Source organism: Phoenix dactylifera, chromosome 4 (genome assembly GCF_009389715.1).
Source record: "Phoenix dactylifera cultivar Barhee BC4 chromosome 4, palm_55x_up_171113_PBpolish2nd_filt_p, whole genome shotgun sequence".
NCBI lineage: Eukaryota > Viridiplantae > Streptophyta > Magnoliopsida > Arecales > Arecaceae > Phoenix > Phoenix dactylifera.
In genome coordinates, this window is record NC_052395.1 from 12,377,007 (window position 1) to 12,392,896 (window position 15,890).

The following is a 15,890-nucleotide window of genomic DNA, read 5'->3' on the forward strand; positions in this document are numbered from 1 at the left end:
GAAAGAGCTATTAATCCCAACTAAACAACCCGGGTACACAGAGGTCCAATACAATGGAGTCAAACCAGCCATTACCACATGTCACTAGGTTCAGCCTAACCAACTCATTCATGCTTATTTTTATTTCTTTTTTTTTTAAATACATATGACAACTACAGCTATCCAACCCCATTAGGCTCTTGTAAGGTCCATGTAGCGAGCTTTCAGCCAATGAACCCCGATCCAGTTGGCTCAAGACATTAGGTGAAACACCCCTCGGACTTAATTACTCGAACCAGACTATGCCACGAAGCAAGTATTCTATATTAATGACATTGCAGAGAGACGTGGCAATTGGAAAGTTGTCCAAAGATTCAAGCATCGAGGTATATGGGATGTGCCACAGATGAGTGATTTAGAACCCAATGATGTTGAAGAAACCATTGTTCTCAATCATGCGTTCCAACAAGATGAAACCAATGACGTTGAACCAATTTCCATTGAAGAGTCAACCACAATGGATTTGCGCAGATATGATATTGATGCTGAAATTATTCAAGAGGAGGTCATTTTGCAGTGCCGTGGGCGAGATCAAGCCGGGGGGAGTGTCGATGAAGTAATGGAGGAGCCTAGCGATGAAGAAGAAGACATTGATAGTGACAGTGATACATATCTAGATTTAGAGCCATGATATATTTCTCTAATGATCTATCTATAGAAAAGTTGAACATTTTTATCTTACATGCTTCTATTTTTTATGTTAATGAAAATCATCCATTTTTATCTTACATGCTTCTATTTTTTATGGAGAGTGTGATTTACTTTTTACTTCATATTTCTTTATGGTTGAATGTAATGTATCTATCTGGTTTTTATTGTGAAAGATGCACAAAGTAGGTAAAAAATTTGTGAAGCCTAGGTGCTTGTCCCAGAAGCTGACGGGATACGAAAGGCAAAGGCAAAAAAGGATTGAAATGAACTCAATGAGATTAGAGGCTCTTGGCATACCGGGCATGTCCAAGGCATTGTTTGGTTCAAATCAGAATGGTAATGAAGGACCGAACAAGATTAGCAATGGCGATGATGATGAAGAGTATCTGCCATCTGATAATGAAGGATTGAATTCTTCTAGAGATGCTGAACTTGTGCCCGTGATGGCTGCCCAACCTACTCTGCTCCCCACCTTTTCTACCCAACAAACCCACGAGCTTTCAAGTCCACCTATTATTGCCAACAGCGTGGGTGAGAAAACTCATCTTTCTGAATCTTGTTATTGCTAAGATATTTGTGTTTTTTTTTTGCGTTCTCTTTGTCTATCACTAGCAGGTTTGTCTTATGGCCTAAAGTATTTAAGTATTTTAGCAGGTTCATCATCAAAGCGCATACGGGGTAAGACAGTTGGAAAAGGAATTGATAAGCTCATTGCCCAGAATAGTGGAGAAAAGCTCTCTGTTCCAGTACTTGATGAGTGGATGCTTTATGTGGTATTAATGCCCCAAAGGTAGCCAATCTGTTGGGGGTGTATATTAGAAGAATGTATCCAATTAAGGGCATACCGACGTGGCAGCATGTAGACGAGGCTACTCAATCTGCTATCATACAATCTGTCCTTGTAATTATTTATTGCACAATATTTTTTTAGGTACTTGTAATAGTTGCATTGATCATACTACATAATGATTTTACTTATGTTTTTAGGACAAGTTCAAAATCTCGGATGATTATCATGGCAATCTAGTAGCTCAGCAAGCTGTCCACAGAAAATGCTACAATATTCATAGAAATTGGAGGCACAATATGAAATTGCATTACAAGCATCTTAAGAACGTCTTACATGTGGATCCTTATAGTCATCCATACGAACAAGTGACTCAAGAGGATTGGCGCCACTTAATTGACGATGTGTGGAAAAGCAAAGAACACAAGGTAACTTACATATTTAGTGCTTCAGAGTTTATAAGTAAAATATTTGATCATAATGTTTTCTTTAGATTTTTAATTTGTATTTTTTTGAAGGTGAGATCAAAAGCTGGCAAAAAGAATAGGAAAAAGCTTGAGTACAATCATTGTTCAGGATCTCGGTCATTTGTTGCAACAATGACTATACAGGTAATATGTTTTATTCTAGTTTGCTGCAACTATATTTTTGGAATCCTTTTATGCAAGTAGATCTGTCAGTTATTTTAGTTTTCTTATTATGTAGTGGCTATATGCTAATCTAAATTACACTTTGCAGCCGGAGTTTAATGGTTATGAAAATCTTGAATTTTTAGAATTCTATAAGAAAACTGTTGCCCAGATAGACAACCCAAGAGGGGGGGTGAATTGGGTTTTAAATTAATTTAGATATTTAAAACTTTAAGGATGATTAATTAAAAACTATTGCAAGTTATTTAATTAATGCTAAGTGCTGTGAGTGATGTGAGAGGAAGAAGAGAAGAGACAATCCAATGCAAACACAGAGTTTTATAGTGGTTCGGAGCTAGCCCTTGCTCCTACGTCCACTCCCCAAGTCTCTCTTGGGAATTCACTATAACCCCCTTGGATTACAGCTGGTTGTTTTGCAAGCTCACAACCAAACTTGTTGTTTTACGAGCTCACAACGAACTCAGTCGGTTTTCCCAGGCTCACCGACTAGAACCAACCCCGATTGTTTTCCCGGGCTCACAATCAAACCCTTACACACGTTGGTTTTAACTTGGCTCACCAACCAACCTTAATCCCCTTGATTCAATCCCCCGATTGAACCAAGTAAATACAAGTTATAGAAAGAAAGGAGAATAAGCTTCTCAAAAGTAGATGTAAAACAATATAATCAAAAGAGGAGATTAGAAGCCCTCAAACGCTTTTAAGCTGAAGTAGAGGAATGGCTTCTTGAACTCCGGTCTCCTCTCGAATGTGTAGTCGACTTGAATGCTGGAGGAGAAGGCTTTTAATTGCTGGGAAGATGTAGGTGGAGCTGTAAATGCAGATCTTCCCTTTTTCGTTGAAGAGCACGTTGCAGAGCTTGAATCCTTGATTAGTTGGAGTGGAATGAATGTTCTCTGCCTTGCTACAGTCTTCTGTGGCTATTTAAGCCAACCCCCACAGAAACTAGCCGTTACACTGCTTTTTCTGCCCGTTCTGCATACTCTGCGCAGCCTGACAATATGACCGTTGGTGGGTTGGAGTCGACTCGCGCGATCAGGAGTCGACTCGGCTGTAGCGGGAGTCGACTCAAGCTTTTCCGGAGTCGACTCGGCAACTGTTCCAAATTTGAATTAAAGTTGCCGTCATGACTGGGAGTCGACTCGTCTTGACCCGGAGTCGACTCGCCAACTTCTGGAGCTGACCTGGCAATTTTGGAGTCGGCTCATCCACTGAAGTCCGTGGATCCAATTTTGAATTTTGTCCACTCGAGTCGACTCGACTGTCCTTGGAGTCGACTCGAATCTCAGAGCCCGAACTTCCGATTCTGTCTTTTGGCTCATCCAGTCTTGGAGTCGACTCGAACTTCCTTGGAGTCGACTCGGCTCTCAGTTTCCGAAAGTTGGTCTTCTGCCTTTTGACGTGAAGCTTGTCTTGGAGTCGACTCGAGCTGTCTGGGAGTCGACTCGAATCTCAGACTCGAAAACTGCTCTCTGACTTTTCTTTGTGTACCTCTTGGAGTCGACTCTTTCTACCCTGGAGTCGACTCGTTGATCATTGGAGTCGACTCGCGCACTTCAGAAGTCGACTCGTTGACAGGTTCTGAGATGAGGCTTTTTGTTCTTCTTTCTGTTCTCAGTCGGAGTCGACTCGTACTAGTCTGGAGTCGACTCGAGCTCGTGCCAGTGAACTTGATACGCTTGGAGTCGACTCGTGATACTCGGGAGTCGACTCGAGTCTCAGACTTTGGTTCAGCAGACTTCTTAACTTATCCAAAATACTATGAACCAATTCTAGAGACACTTGGACAGGATTTTCACTGAAACACTCAATTGAATTCATTAGTAATCACAAGATATACTCAAATGCTTTGAGCTTATCAAAATCAAATGGGGTTTTAATCAATCACTCCACAATCTCCCCCTTTTTGATGATGACAAAACTTTGAGTATATATAAAATGACTTGCTCAATAAATAATGAAACAAAAACCATAAATGAATTCAAATGTCTGATAATTTAATTTATCCAAGTTTGAAAGGAGTGAAACAACAAATTTCGGAGTTAAAGCTCCCCCTTTCATTTGGAATTATATAAGCCTTCATATTATGCAATCAATTGTTTGGCTTATATGTCATTAATGATTTAGCTTGATTAAAATTCAGATTCTCCCCCTCAACATATGCATTCAACTATGTTTTGATTCTCTGAATTTCCTTTTAATGCTTTGAAGTTTTTGAACTGAATTTTTTGTTTTTAGAGGGAAAATCTGTCAATTTGTTCTTGAGTAGGATTCAGCTAATCTCCGAATATCCCTTGAATAGATTCTGGAGATTACTCCATTAGGAGCCCCAAAAGAGAGATAATGAGCCTCGAGGTACCGAATCCACTTAGAACAAATTTGTGTGTCTTTTTATTGATTTCCATTGATTTCTTTTACATATTTCATCCATATTTCTCCCCTTTTACATATTGTATACATATTTCTCCCCCTTTTTGTCATCATATCAAAAAGGAGGTAATCACACACAATCAATGGCACAACCAATCATCAAATGGCACAGAAATGAAGATAAGATATCTACTCATTGTATTGATATGAATGTGAATAAATTTGAGCATACAATACGTAAAGCAAAGCAATACAAAACAAAGCAAAAAGAACATCTATGGTCTCCTCGAGGATGAAGATCCCCCCCTCGAGGATGTATCTCCCCCTCTCGATGATGCATCTCCTCCTCTGGAGGATGTGGCTCCTCCTCTCGAGGATGTGGCTCCTCCTCTCGAGGATGGTGCTCCTCCTCTCAATCGGCTCTGCTCCATGAGGAGGGTGACTGCATCTGTGACATGGCCAAGCTGTGTGATGATAGACGTGGTGGCTCTGCTATGTGTAGTGGAGAGCTCTGTCACCGACGCCTGAAGCCCAGTCACTGATGTCTGAAGTGCGTCCAGCTTGTCGATGAGTACATTCGCCAAGCGCTCGGCCCCCTCGGTGGTGGTGTGCATGTCACGACCTATCTCCTCTCGCATCTGTCGAGTGGAGCTCGTGACCTCACTCATGCTGTAGAACTGGGCCTGGACCAAACTCCGGACATTGTAGATCTCTTCCCGTACATGAGCCGTCATGTCAGTCACGGCTGTCAAGGAAGGGACCAACTGAGAAGATACGGGTGCAGGAGTGGGAGCAGGCACCGCACCTCGGAGCTCCCGAAGCAGCTCATCCCTCACCTCTCTGACTATCTCCTGTCGCAGCTCCCGGAGCTGCTCAGGATCAATCCGGACCGTCATAGAGGGTGGTGCCGAGGAGGAAGGTCCGGCGGAGGTGGTAGGAGCAGGAGGAGTGGATGGAAGGTCTGGATGGTCTGGAAGGTCTGGGTAGTCTGAATCGGGCTCAGGACTGGGTGAAGGTCTGGTGGTCTGAGCGGTGAGGGTAGACTTCCTAACCCATACCCCCTCTCTCTTCCGAAACCCCATCCTGTGCATGGTCCCCGTACACAAGCGATCTGTCCATCGCAATGCACGAGAGGGTTCCCTCTCAGGAATGGGAATCTCGTACTCCCTAAAGAGAAGAGTAAAAATCATGCCGTATGGGAGGGTGAGCCTAGGTCTATCTAGGGGCTCACACATATACCGATATATGAGTTTGGGGAAGTTGACCGGGGTGTCCTGAAGAATGTAAGACATAATAGCTAGGTCCCTCTCATTTACAAAATCAAATCTTCCTGTCTTAGGGAAGACAGACCTGGACAGAATACTCAAAAGGATTCTCACTTCAACAGGAAGTGAGCTAGCAGATACCTCGTCTAGGGGGGACTGAGGTGGATGCCCTAAGACGACCGTAAGGGCCTCAACTCTATCCTCAGGGTGTGCGGGAGCCACCCCAACTAGTGGAAGGTGGAGGATGTGGCCAATAAGATCCTCCGTGACAAACACAGGGACACCGGCTACTGTGCCCTCGATACCCCCATCTCCCCGATGGACGGTACCGTAAAACTCTCTAACGAGCCCTGGATATGTGGGGAGATCCAATGTAAGGAAGAACTCTAAGCCCTGGACCCTAAGTCTTTCACCTATGGTGAACCCTTCCCGGGAGAGGAAGTCGAAATCGACATACCTCCCGGTGGAGACGACCTTCCCGGCCAATGGCCTCGCGGGAACCGCCCTAGGCGGGGAACGAGCCGGAGGTGGTTGCCTCGCGGGATCGTGCCGCGCCTTGGAGCGCCGCTCGGGACCGGCCTCGGGACGGGACCTCTTCCTAACCACGGTCTTACGAGGCATCTTGACCTAAACAGGAAGAAACACCTAGAGGACGGAGAAAGGTCGACGGAGGAGACTCGGGACGGACCGGAGACGATCTAGGAACGGACGAAAACCCTAAGAACCGGTGAAAAATCGACCGAACAGAGGTTGGAGACGATTGGGGAAGACCTAGGAGTCGGCTCTAGGGCTTTTTGAACAGTGGCGGCTTGAAAGAAAAGTGTTTGCGAAACGACAAACCTAGGGTTAAAAAGTCGGATCCCGACTGCGAGTCGACTTCCCTGAGTCGCGAGTCGACACGACCTCGAGTCGACTCCAGAATATGCGCGAGTCGACTCTCCTTATGCGCCTGTAGACTTCGAGTCGACTCCCGACAATGTGCGAGTCGACTCCCCCTCAGCTGCCATCTTTGCGAGTCGACTCCCGCAAATGCGCGAGTCGACTCCCCCTTAGGAGCCGGCTCTGAAACTTACTCGAGTCGTCTCTAACCTTGGCACGCACCTAAAAGTCATGCTATAACCGTGCCAAATGAGGGAAAATCACCTAATTGGGATCTGATTTGATGATCATTGAATGTAAACTCTATTTTAACCGCATATTAATCATCAAAATCAATTAATCTAGTGGAAACTCCCACTAGGATGGATCAATCACTCCTAATCCCCTCCTAAGCACGCTAAACCTCTCTTCACTTAGGGGTTTTGTAAAAATATCTGCTAATTGATTATTAGTACAAACAAATTGGAGTGTCACATCACCATTCAATACATGATCTCTTATGAAGTGATGTCTTATCTCAATGTGTTTAGTTCTTGAATGTTGAATTGGATTTTTAGTTAGATTTATGGCACTTGTATTATCACAATTAATGGAAATTTTATCTTGTTTAATGCCATAATCTTCTAATTGTTGTTTAATCCACAAGATTTGAGCACAACAACTCCCGGCTGCCACATATTCAGCTTCAGCAGTGGATAATGCAACCGAGTTTTGTTTCTTGCTAAACCATGAGATTAGGTTTTCTCCTAGAAACTGACACGACCCGCTGGTACTTTTTCTATCAAGCTTACATCCAGCAAAGTCTGAATCTGTGTACCCTATTAAGTTTAGGCTAGATTCTTTAGAGTACCATAGCCCAATGTTCTTAGTTCCTATTAAGTATTTAAAAATTCTCTTAACTGTAGCTAGGTGTGATTCTTTAGGATTAGCCTGATATCTAGCACACATGCAAACACTAAACATAATATCAGGTCTACTTGCAGTAAGATATAGTAAAGATCCTATCATACCTCTATAAAGTTTTTGATCTACAGATTTACCTGATTCATCTTGATCTAATTTGCATGATGAGCTCATGGGGGTGCTGATTGATTTGTTTCCTTCCATATCAAACTTCTTGAGCATCTCCTTGACATATTTTGCTTGATTGATGAAGATGCCTCCTTCAGATTATTTGATTTGAAGCCCGAGGAAGTAGTTCAGCTCTCCCATCATGCTCATCTCAAACTCACTCTGCATCAAATCAGCAAACTCTTCGCAGAGGCGATTGTTAGTAACACCGAAAATGATATCATCAACATAAATCTGTACTAATAACATATCTTTGTTTTGCATTTTCAAAAATAATGTTGTGTCTACATTTCCCCTAGAGAATTCATGTTCTAATAGGAATTTACTAAGTCTCTCATACCATGCTCTAGGTGCTTGTTTTAATCCATAAAGTGCTTTGTTCAGTTTATACACATGATTAGGGTATTGATGATTTTCAAAACCAGGAGGTTGTTCTACATACACTTCCTCATTTATATACCCATTTAAAAATGCACTTTTTACATCCATTTGAAATAGTTTGAAATCCTTAGAGCATGCATATGCTAATAATAGTCTAATAGCCTCAAGTCTAGCTACGGGAGCAAAGGTTTCATCAAAATCTATGCCTTCTTCTTGATTATAACCCTTTGCCACTAGTCTAGCCTTATTCCTTATAACAATTTCATTTTCATCTAGCTTATTTTTATATATCCATTTTGTACCTATAATTGGATATTCAGAAGGCCTCTCTACTAGATCCCACACTTTGTTTCTAGTAAATTGGTTTAGTTCTTCTTGCATTGCATTTATCCAATTTACATCATTTTCGGCTTCTTCTATATGTTTGGGCTCAAAGTGTGAAACAAAAGCTAGATGGTTATTTAGATTTCTTAGTGAAGCTCTAGTCCTAACCGGTTGAGATGGATCATCTAGAATGAGTTCCTTAGGATGCCCGTGAGCATACCTCCAAGCTTTTGTTAGCCCATGATCCACAATAGCCTCTTGGCTTGATGATTCTCCTTCAATCAACTTTTGATTATCATCTTGTAATCCCATCTCATCTATCTTTTCCTCAAGTATTTCAACATCATCATCAAAATTAACTTTCTTACTAGAGGAGATGTCACTAGAGTCATCAAATACTACATGTATAGATTCTTCTATGACTAAGGTTCTTTTATTAAATACTCTATAGGCTTTACTAGTTGTAGAATAACCTAAGAATATTCCTTCATCAGATTTAGGGTCAAATTTCCCTAGATTGTCTTTCCCATTATTATGCACAAAACACCTACATCCAAAAACATGAATATAATTAACCTTTGGTTTTCTGTTTTTCCACAGTTCATAAGGTGTTTTCTTTATAATGGGTCTCAATAGAACTCTATTTAATATGTGACAAGAGGTATTAATGGCTTCTCCCCAAAAGTACTTAGGGAGGTTACTTTCACATAACATATTTCTAGCCATTTTCTCTAGTGTTCTATTCTTCCTTTCCACAACTCCATTTTGTTGTGGTGTCCTAGGTGCTGAGAAATTATGGGTTATCCCCTTTTTACTACAAAATTCATCAAATGATTGATTTTCGAATTCGGTACCATGGTCACTTCTAATGGCTATGACTGAAGACTCTCTAGCATTTGTTACTTCCTTATGGAACTTCTTAAAAACAGAAAATGCTTGATCCTTATGTGCTAGGAACATGACCCATGTGTACCTAGAGTAATCATCTACTATAACTAGACCATATTTATTTCCACCTAGGCTTGTTGTTCTAGTTGGACCAAATAGGTCCATGTGTAATAATTCTAGAGGCCTAGAGGTAGAGACACATTTTATGGATTTAAAAGAGTTCCTAGATTGTTTGCCAAATTGACATGCTTCACATATTTTGTTCTTTTCAAATTTCAATTTTGGCAAACCTATCACGGAGTCTCTTTTAACTAGTTTAGTTATTGTGTCCATGCTTGCATGACCTAACTTACGGTGCCATAACCAACTAGCATCATTTTCTTTAGTTTCATTAACAACTAAACATTGGTTATGTTTTGCAAGATCATCTAGGTCTACAACATATACATTACCACGTCTAATCCCTTTAAAAACTAAACTATTATCATTAGGATTTGTTATAATACATAGTGATGGTTTAAACATAACATCATATCCTATATCACATAATTGACTAATGCTTAACAAGTTATGCTTAAGACCATCAACATATCTAACATTATCTATAAAAGTAGAAGGGGTGATTTGAACTTTACCAATACCAATGATATGACCTTGGTTGTTGTCTCCAAAAGTCACAGCACCTCCCTTCTTAGCTTCAAGGATGAAAAATTGATCTTTATCACCCGTCATGTGCCTTGAGCAGCCACTATCCAAATACCAGCGGTTTTTGTTGACCTTGGCTGCAAGACACTCCTACACAAGCAAATCATGTCATCTTAGGTACCCAAGTTTTCTTGGGTCCTTCATGGTTAGTCAAGTTGGTTCCTTTTGGAATCCATACCCTTTTAATTTTCCTTTTTGTTTTACTTTTCCTATAGTCACATGCATTTGCCTTATGTCCTATAGTTCCACAACAAAAGCAGGTTATTTTCTTAGTTTTAGTTTCTCCAGCTTTAACAAAGAAGTTACTAAGAAGTTTTTGTTTATTTCTTGGTTTATACCCTAAACCCGCTTTATTAAATACTGCTCGTTGACTATTTAGTATCATATTTAATTTTTCAGAACTATATGTAAATTTTTCAACTAAGGATTTGTATTTGTTAAGTTCTTTAGTTAGTGTTTGATTTTCTGCTTTTAGATCATTAAGTTCTTTTGTAAGATCCTTATCTAAGGTTTGTTTATGTTTTTTAAGTTCTGAAAATTCCTTAGTTAGTTTTTCATTATCTTTAGTTAAGGTGTTAGTCTTTTGAGTTAAAAGTTGGTTGCTTGTTTTAAGTTCAATATTTTCTTTGGTGATTAAGTCCTTATCCTTAACTAATTTATCGTATTTATGTAGGTATGATTGATTAGCTATTTTCAGTTCTTTATTCTTAAGATTTATAGCCTTATATTCTACCATTAACTCATTAAATGCATCATAAAGTTCATCAAAAGAAAAATCAAGATGCGTATCGGAAGTTACCTCGTTTTCGTTGGCCATGAAGCAGAAATTGGCCTTCTCTTCTTATTCATCATCTGATGAGGAGGATGATGAGTCGGAGTCGGATAGTGTAGTGACAAGAGCCTTCTTCTTCTTGTACTTACTCCCCTTCTTCAGTAAGGGGCACTCTGCTCTTATGTGACCCGGCTTCTTGCACTCGTAACACCCAATCCCCTCGTTTTCCCTTTCCTTACCTTTGTCCTTGCGGTAGAAATTTGAGGGGCCTCTCCTTTGATGATAGGACTTCTTGTGGTTGATGAATCTCTTGAACTTGCGCACAAGAAGAGCCTCACCATCATCTTCCTCATGTTCTTCTTCTTCACTGCTGCTACTGCAGGACAAGTCCTTGTTAGATGAAGTAGATTTAAGTGCTATTACCTTTTTCTTATGGGAGGACTCTTCTTCGCTGTGTTGCTTCATGGTTAGCTCGTGAGTCATTAGGGATCCAAGGAGCTCTTCGAGTGGAAGCTTGTTCAAGTCTTTAGCTTCTTGGATTGCCGTCACCTTGGCTTCCCATGACCTTGGTAGACAGCGAAGTATTTTCCTGACAAGATCACTGTTAGTATAGCTCTTGCCAAGGCTTTTTAGGCCATTGACAATGTCAGTAAACCTAGTGAACATGCTAGTGATTGTCTCATTAGAATCCATTTTAAATAGTTCATACTTATGAACCAATATATTAATTTTGGACTCTTTAACTTGATTCGTGCCCTCATGGGTCACTTCAAGTCTATCCCAGATCTCTTTTGCAGAGTTGCAAGTAGAGACCCTATTGAATTCATTTCTATCTAAGGCACAATAAAACACATTCATAGCTTTAGAGTTTAATTGTGCCTTCCTCATGTCATGTTCATCCCAATCCTTTTCTAATTTGGGTACCTTAACACCCTCTACATATGTAGATGGGATGTATGGGCCATTCACTACAATGGTCCACATCTCATAGTCTTGGGCTTGGACGAATATTCTCATCCTAGCCTTCCAGTATGAGTAGTCGGATCCATTGAAGAAAGGGGGTCTTTGGGTGGACTGACCCTCAATGTGAGAAGATCCAAATGGGGTTGTCATTTTGATCTTTTAACTCTTGAGTGGAAGAGTTTTTGGCTCTGATACCACTTATTGCCCAGATAGACAACCCAAGGGGGGGTGAATTGGGTTTTAAATTAATTTAGATATTTAAAACTTTAAGGATGATTAATTAAAAACTATTGCAAGTTATTTAATTAATGCTAAGTGCTGTGAGTGATGTGAGAGGAAGAAGAGAAGAGACAATCCAATGCAAACACAGAGTTTTATAGTGGTTCGGAGCTACCCCTTGCTCCTACGTCCACTCCCCAAGTCTCTCTTGGGAATTCACTATAACCCCCTTGGATTACAGCTGGTTGTTTTGCAAGCTCACAACCAAACTTGTTGTTTTACGAGTTCACAACGAACTCAGTCGGTTTTCCCAGGCTCACCGACTAGAACCAACCCCGATTGTTTTCTCGGGCTCACAATCAAACCCTTACACACGTTGGTTTTAACTTGGCTCACCAACCAACCTTAATCCCCTTGATTCAATCCCCCGATTGAACCAAGTAAATACAAGTTATAGAAAGAAAGGAGAATAAGCTTCTCAAAAGCAGATGTAAAACAATATAATCAAAAGAGGAGTTTAGAAGCCCTCAAACGCTTTTAAGCTGAAGTAGAGGAATGGCTTCTTGAACTCCGGTCTCCTCTCGAATGTGTAGTCGACTTGAATGCTGGAGGAGAAGGCTTTTAATTGCTGGGAAGATGTAGGTGGAGCTGTAAATGCAGATCTTCCCTTTTTCGTTGAAGAGCACGTTGCAGAGCTTGAATCCTTGATTAGTTGGAGTGGAATGAATGTTCTCTGCCTTGTTACAGTCTTCTGTGGCTATTTAAGCCAACCCCCACGGAAACTAGCCGTTACACTGCTTTTTCTGCCCGTTCTGCACACTCTGCGCAGCCTGACAATATAACCGTTGGTGGGTTGGAGTCGACTCGCGCGATCAGGAGTCGACTCGGCTGTAGCGGGAGTCGACTCAAGCTTTTCCGGAGTCGACTCGGCAACTGTTCCAAATTTGAATTAAAGTTGCCGTCACGACTGGGAGTCGACTCGTCTTGACCCGGAGTCGACTCGCCAACTTCTGGAGCTGACCTGGCAATTTTGGAGTCGGCTCATCCACTGAAGTCCGTGGATCCAATTTTGAATTTTGTCCACTCGAGTCGACTCGACTGTCCTTGGAGTCGACTCGAATCTCAGAGCCCGAACTCCCGATTCTGTCTTTTGGCTCATCCAGTCTTGGAGTCGACTCGAACTTCCTTGGAGTCGACTCGGCTCTCAGTTTCCGAAAGTTGGTCTTCTGCCTTTTGACGTGAAGCTTGTCTTGGAGTCGACTCGAGCTGTCTGGGAGTCGACTCGAATCTCAGACTCGAAAACTGCTCTCTGACTTTTCTTTGTGTACCTCTTGGAGTCGACTCTTTCTACCCTGGAGTCGACTCGTTGATCATTGGAGTCGACTCGCGCACTTCAGGAGTCGACTCGTTGACAGGTTCTGAGATGAGGCTTTCTGTTCTTCTTTCTGTTCTCAGTCGGAGTCGACTCGTACTAGTCTGGAGTCGACTCGAGCTCGTGCCAGTGAACTTGATACGCTTGGAGTCGACTCGTGATACTCGGGAGTCGACTCGAGTCTCAGACTTTGGTTCAGCAGACTTCTTAACTTATCCAAAATACTATGAACCAATTCTAGAGACACTTGGACAGGATTTTCACTGAAACACTCAATTGAATTCATTAGTAATCACAAGATATACTCAAATGCTTTGAGCTCATCAAAATCAAATGGGGTTTTAATCAATCACTCCACAAAAACGCATACCAAGAAGAACAAAGAGTGGATTGATCCTATTTGCGCCATGAAACATGTAGGTATCTAAAATCTCAATAATCATTTAAATCAGTTTCTGCCCGTGCCAAATTTTATATACATTTAATTCTGTTGTTACCTTTGCATTGACAGTCAAAGATGTTAAGTTTGCGAGAAGAATCTTCCCAGTCCGGTGTGCAATTAACATCAGAGGAGATGTCTAGGCAGACACTTGGAAAAAGAAAGAGATACATTCTTGGATTTGGGGATGGGCCGAAGCCCTCTTCATCTTCTTCCACACCTAGTCGTGTGTCACAAGACCATGTTGGGGAGTTGCAGAAACTTAAAGCTGAGATGGAAGAGATGAAGACGGAGCATGAGATAGAGCGTGAGGAGTTGCGGAGGCAATTGGAGCAGGAGAGGAGAGAGCGTGAGGAGGAAAAGAAAGAGCGAGAGGAAGAACAGAAGCAAATTGCACATCTTACAAGTTTGGTGACAGAGTTCTTAAAGGGAAAGACTCAAACGCACAAGTCATCTATCCATCATGATGGAGCCATGTATTCAACTGGTGGTACAAATACTCGTTGGTATGTATTCTCATTTATATTACGTAGGTTATTTAGAGATTTGGACCAAATTAAATGAAATGTCATTGTGAACTTATACTTGAATTTTAGTTTATTATTATTCACATGTGGTTATTGATTGTGTATTCTTTTTTGCTTTCTCAGATACATGGTGGAGTTATGAGCATGTGAAATCTAGTTTCTGGTACATGGATAGCTTTTGTTCAGATGATCATGGTAGAGTTGTCTACAAGCAGAATCTAGTTTTTAGTATAAGAATATTTTTGTCTACATGATGGTTGTTTGGATGAATAGCAACATCAGATTTTTTAGAATTTTTAATTTACATTTTGATGTGTTTGGTGATGATTATCACCTTAACATATGGTATGGATGAAACATTTTGATGTATAGTTAATAGGTATGCTTGACTTTAGACTTATAGATGATGATATTTATAATGAATGATTATGGATTCTCCAACATTGTGTATACTTCTATTTGGATGAGCAAATGTATTGTGCAATATGGATATTGGATAGGCTGTATTGTTTGTACAGGATTTGGAGTGAGCCTAAAAATAAATATTACGCTTATAATTTGAATTATTAATTAAATACAGGTTAATACTTTCTACCACCAAAAAATGTTTGTTGCCAATGCATTCCAATACATTATGCGACCAAACTATTGGTGGGGGAAGATAGACATTCAGTGACCATTTTTTTGGTAGCGGAAGACAAACCTTCCACGACCAACTATTTGGTCGGCGTTGAAATTAGCGACAATAGATTTGGTCGCTGATAATTTTCTTCAGCAACCAAACGTTGGTCATTGTTGGTGTACCTTAGGTGACCACACAATATTGGTCGCCAAAACCTTTCAGTGACTAGGGTTCGGCGACGAAGGGTATGCTAGTCGCGAAAAGGTTTCGGCGACCAAATATGGTTATTCGGCGACTAGAATCTTAGTCGCTGAAAGTGTATTTTCTTGTAGTATGTAGGCAAGAGGCTCGGTTACTTAGTGAAGACAAACTGTATTATTTCTCTCTTTTTTTTTCTTTTTTTTTTTAACGTGACTGTATTGTGACTATAGGTCAACCAAGGTCAGAACATAAAGCACCCAGGTGATCTAGCTGGAAATTTCAAACTCTATCTTTATGTGAAAACCAAATCATGAATTTTAGGATAAGGACACTCGTACTTCTCTTGCGAATAAGGTCAACAAACATATAGGTAACACAAGTGAACTCCTGAGGCTTTCCTATTGTCGTTGAATACTTGTGTGGGGATCTAATAATAGGTCTCTAATAAGTCATAATGTGCTCCTTACCTTAATAGCTGCACATGTTTATTTGCTTAGAAAAATTAAAGTGGTAATTAAATGCAACAAAATATATGTTTGTTATTATTATTATTACCATTATTATTATTATTCTATATATATATTATTTTTATTTTATTTTATTTTATTTATTTATTTATTTTTATTTTTTTCAAAGATATGACAATTGGTATGATATATAGAAAAAATACAGTAATCTCTTCCCCCAACTTAAATTCAACATTGTTCCTAATGTTGCAACATGAATGCATGAAATATGGCATTAATGATTGTATGAAGGATAATA

At 40.5% G+C, this 15,890-nt stretch overlaps 2 protein-coding genes across 2 annotated transcripts; both read left to right on the forward strand.

Annotated features, from left to right (window-relative positions):
• Positions 1 to 1,600: 1,600 nt before the first annotated feature.
• Positions 1,601 to 13,783, forward strand: LOC113463291. Its single transcript, XM_039126198.1, has 4 exons — positions 1,601 to 1,905; positions 1,996 to 2,088; positions 2,216 to 2,269; positions 13,757 to 13,783. Exons 1-4 carry the CDS (start codon positions 1,777 to 1,779, stop codon positions 13,781 to 13,783), a joined length of 303 nt encoding a protein of 100 aa, XP_038982126.1. The 5' UTR covers positions 1,601 to 1,776.
• A 101-nt stretch (positions 13,784 to 13,884) lies between these two features.
• Positions 13,885 to 14,745, forward strand: LOC103698543 (chromatin assembly factor 1 subunit A-like). The gene is made up of 2 exons (XM_039125190.1): positions 13,885 to 14,281; positions 14,426 to 14,745. Coding segments are annotated over exons 1-2 (372 nt in total). The 5' UTR covers positions 13,885 to 13,910; the 3' UTR covers positions 14,427 to 14,745.
• Positions 14,746 to 15,890: the final 1,145 nt, after the last annotated feature.

Bases quoted from the DNA above. Each gene is read 5' to 3' on its own strand.
- LOC113463291 (XM_039126198.1), top strand. From the start codon at position 1,777: ATGAAATTGCATTACAAGCATCTTAAGAACGTCTTACATGTGGATCCT. The intron at 1,906-1,995 runs GTAACTTACATA...ATTTTTTTGAAG, and splicing joins GGAAAAGCAAAGAACACAAG to GTGAGATCAAAAGCTGGCAA. The intron at 2,270-13,756 runs GTTGCCCAGATA...TGAAACATGTAG, and splicing joins TAGAATTCTATAAGAAAACT to GTATCTAAAATCTCAATAAT.
- LOC103698543 (XM_039125190.1), top strand. From the start codon at position 13,911: ATGTCTAGGCAGACACTTGGAAAAAGAAAGAGATACATTCTTGGATTT.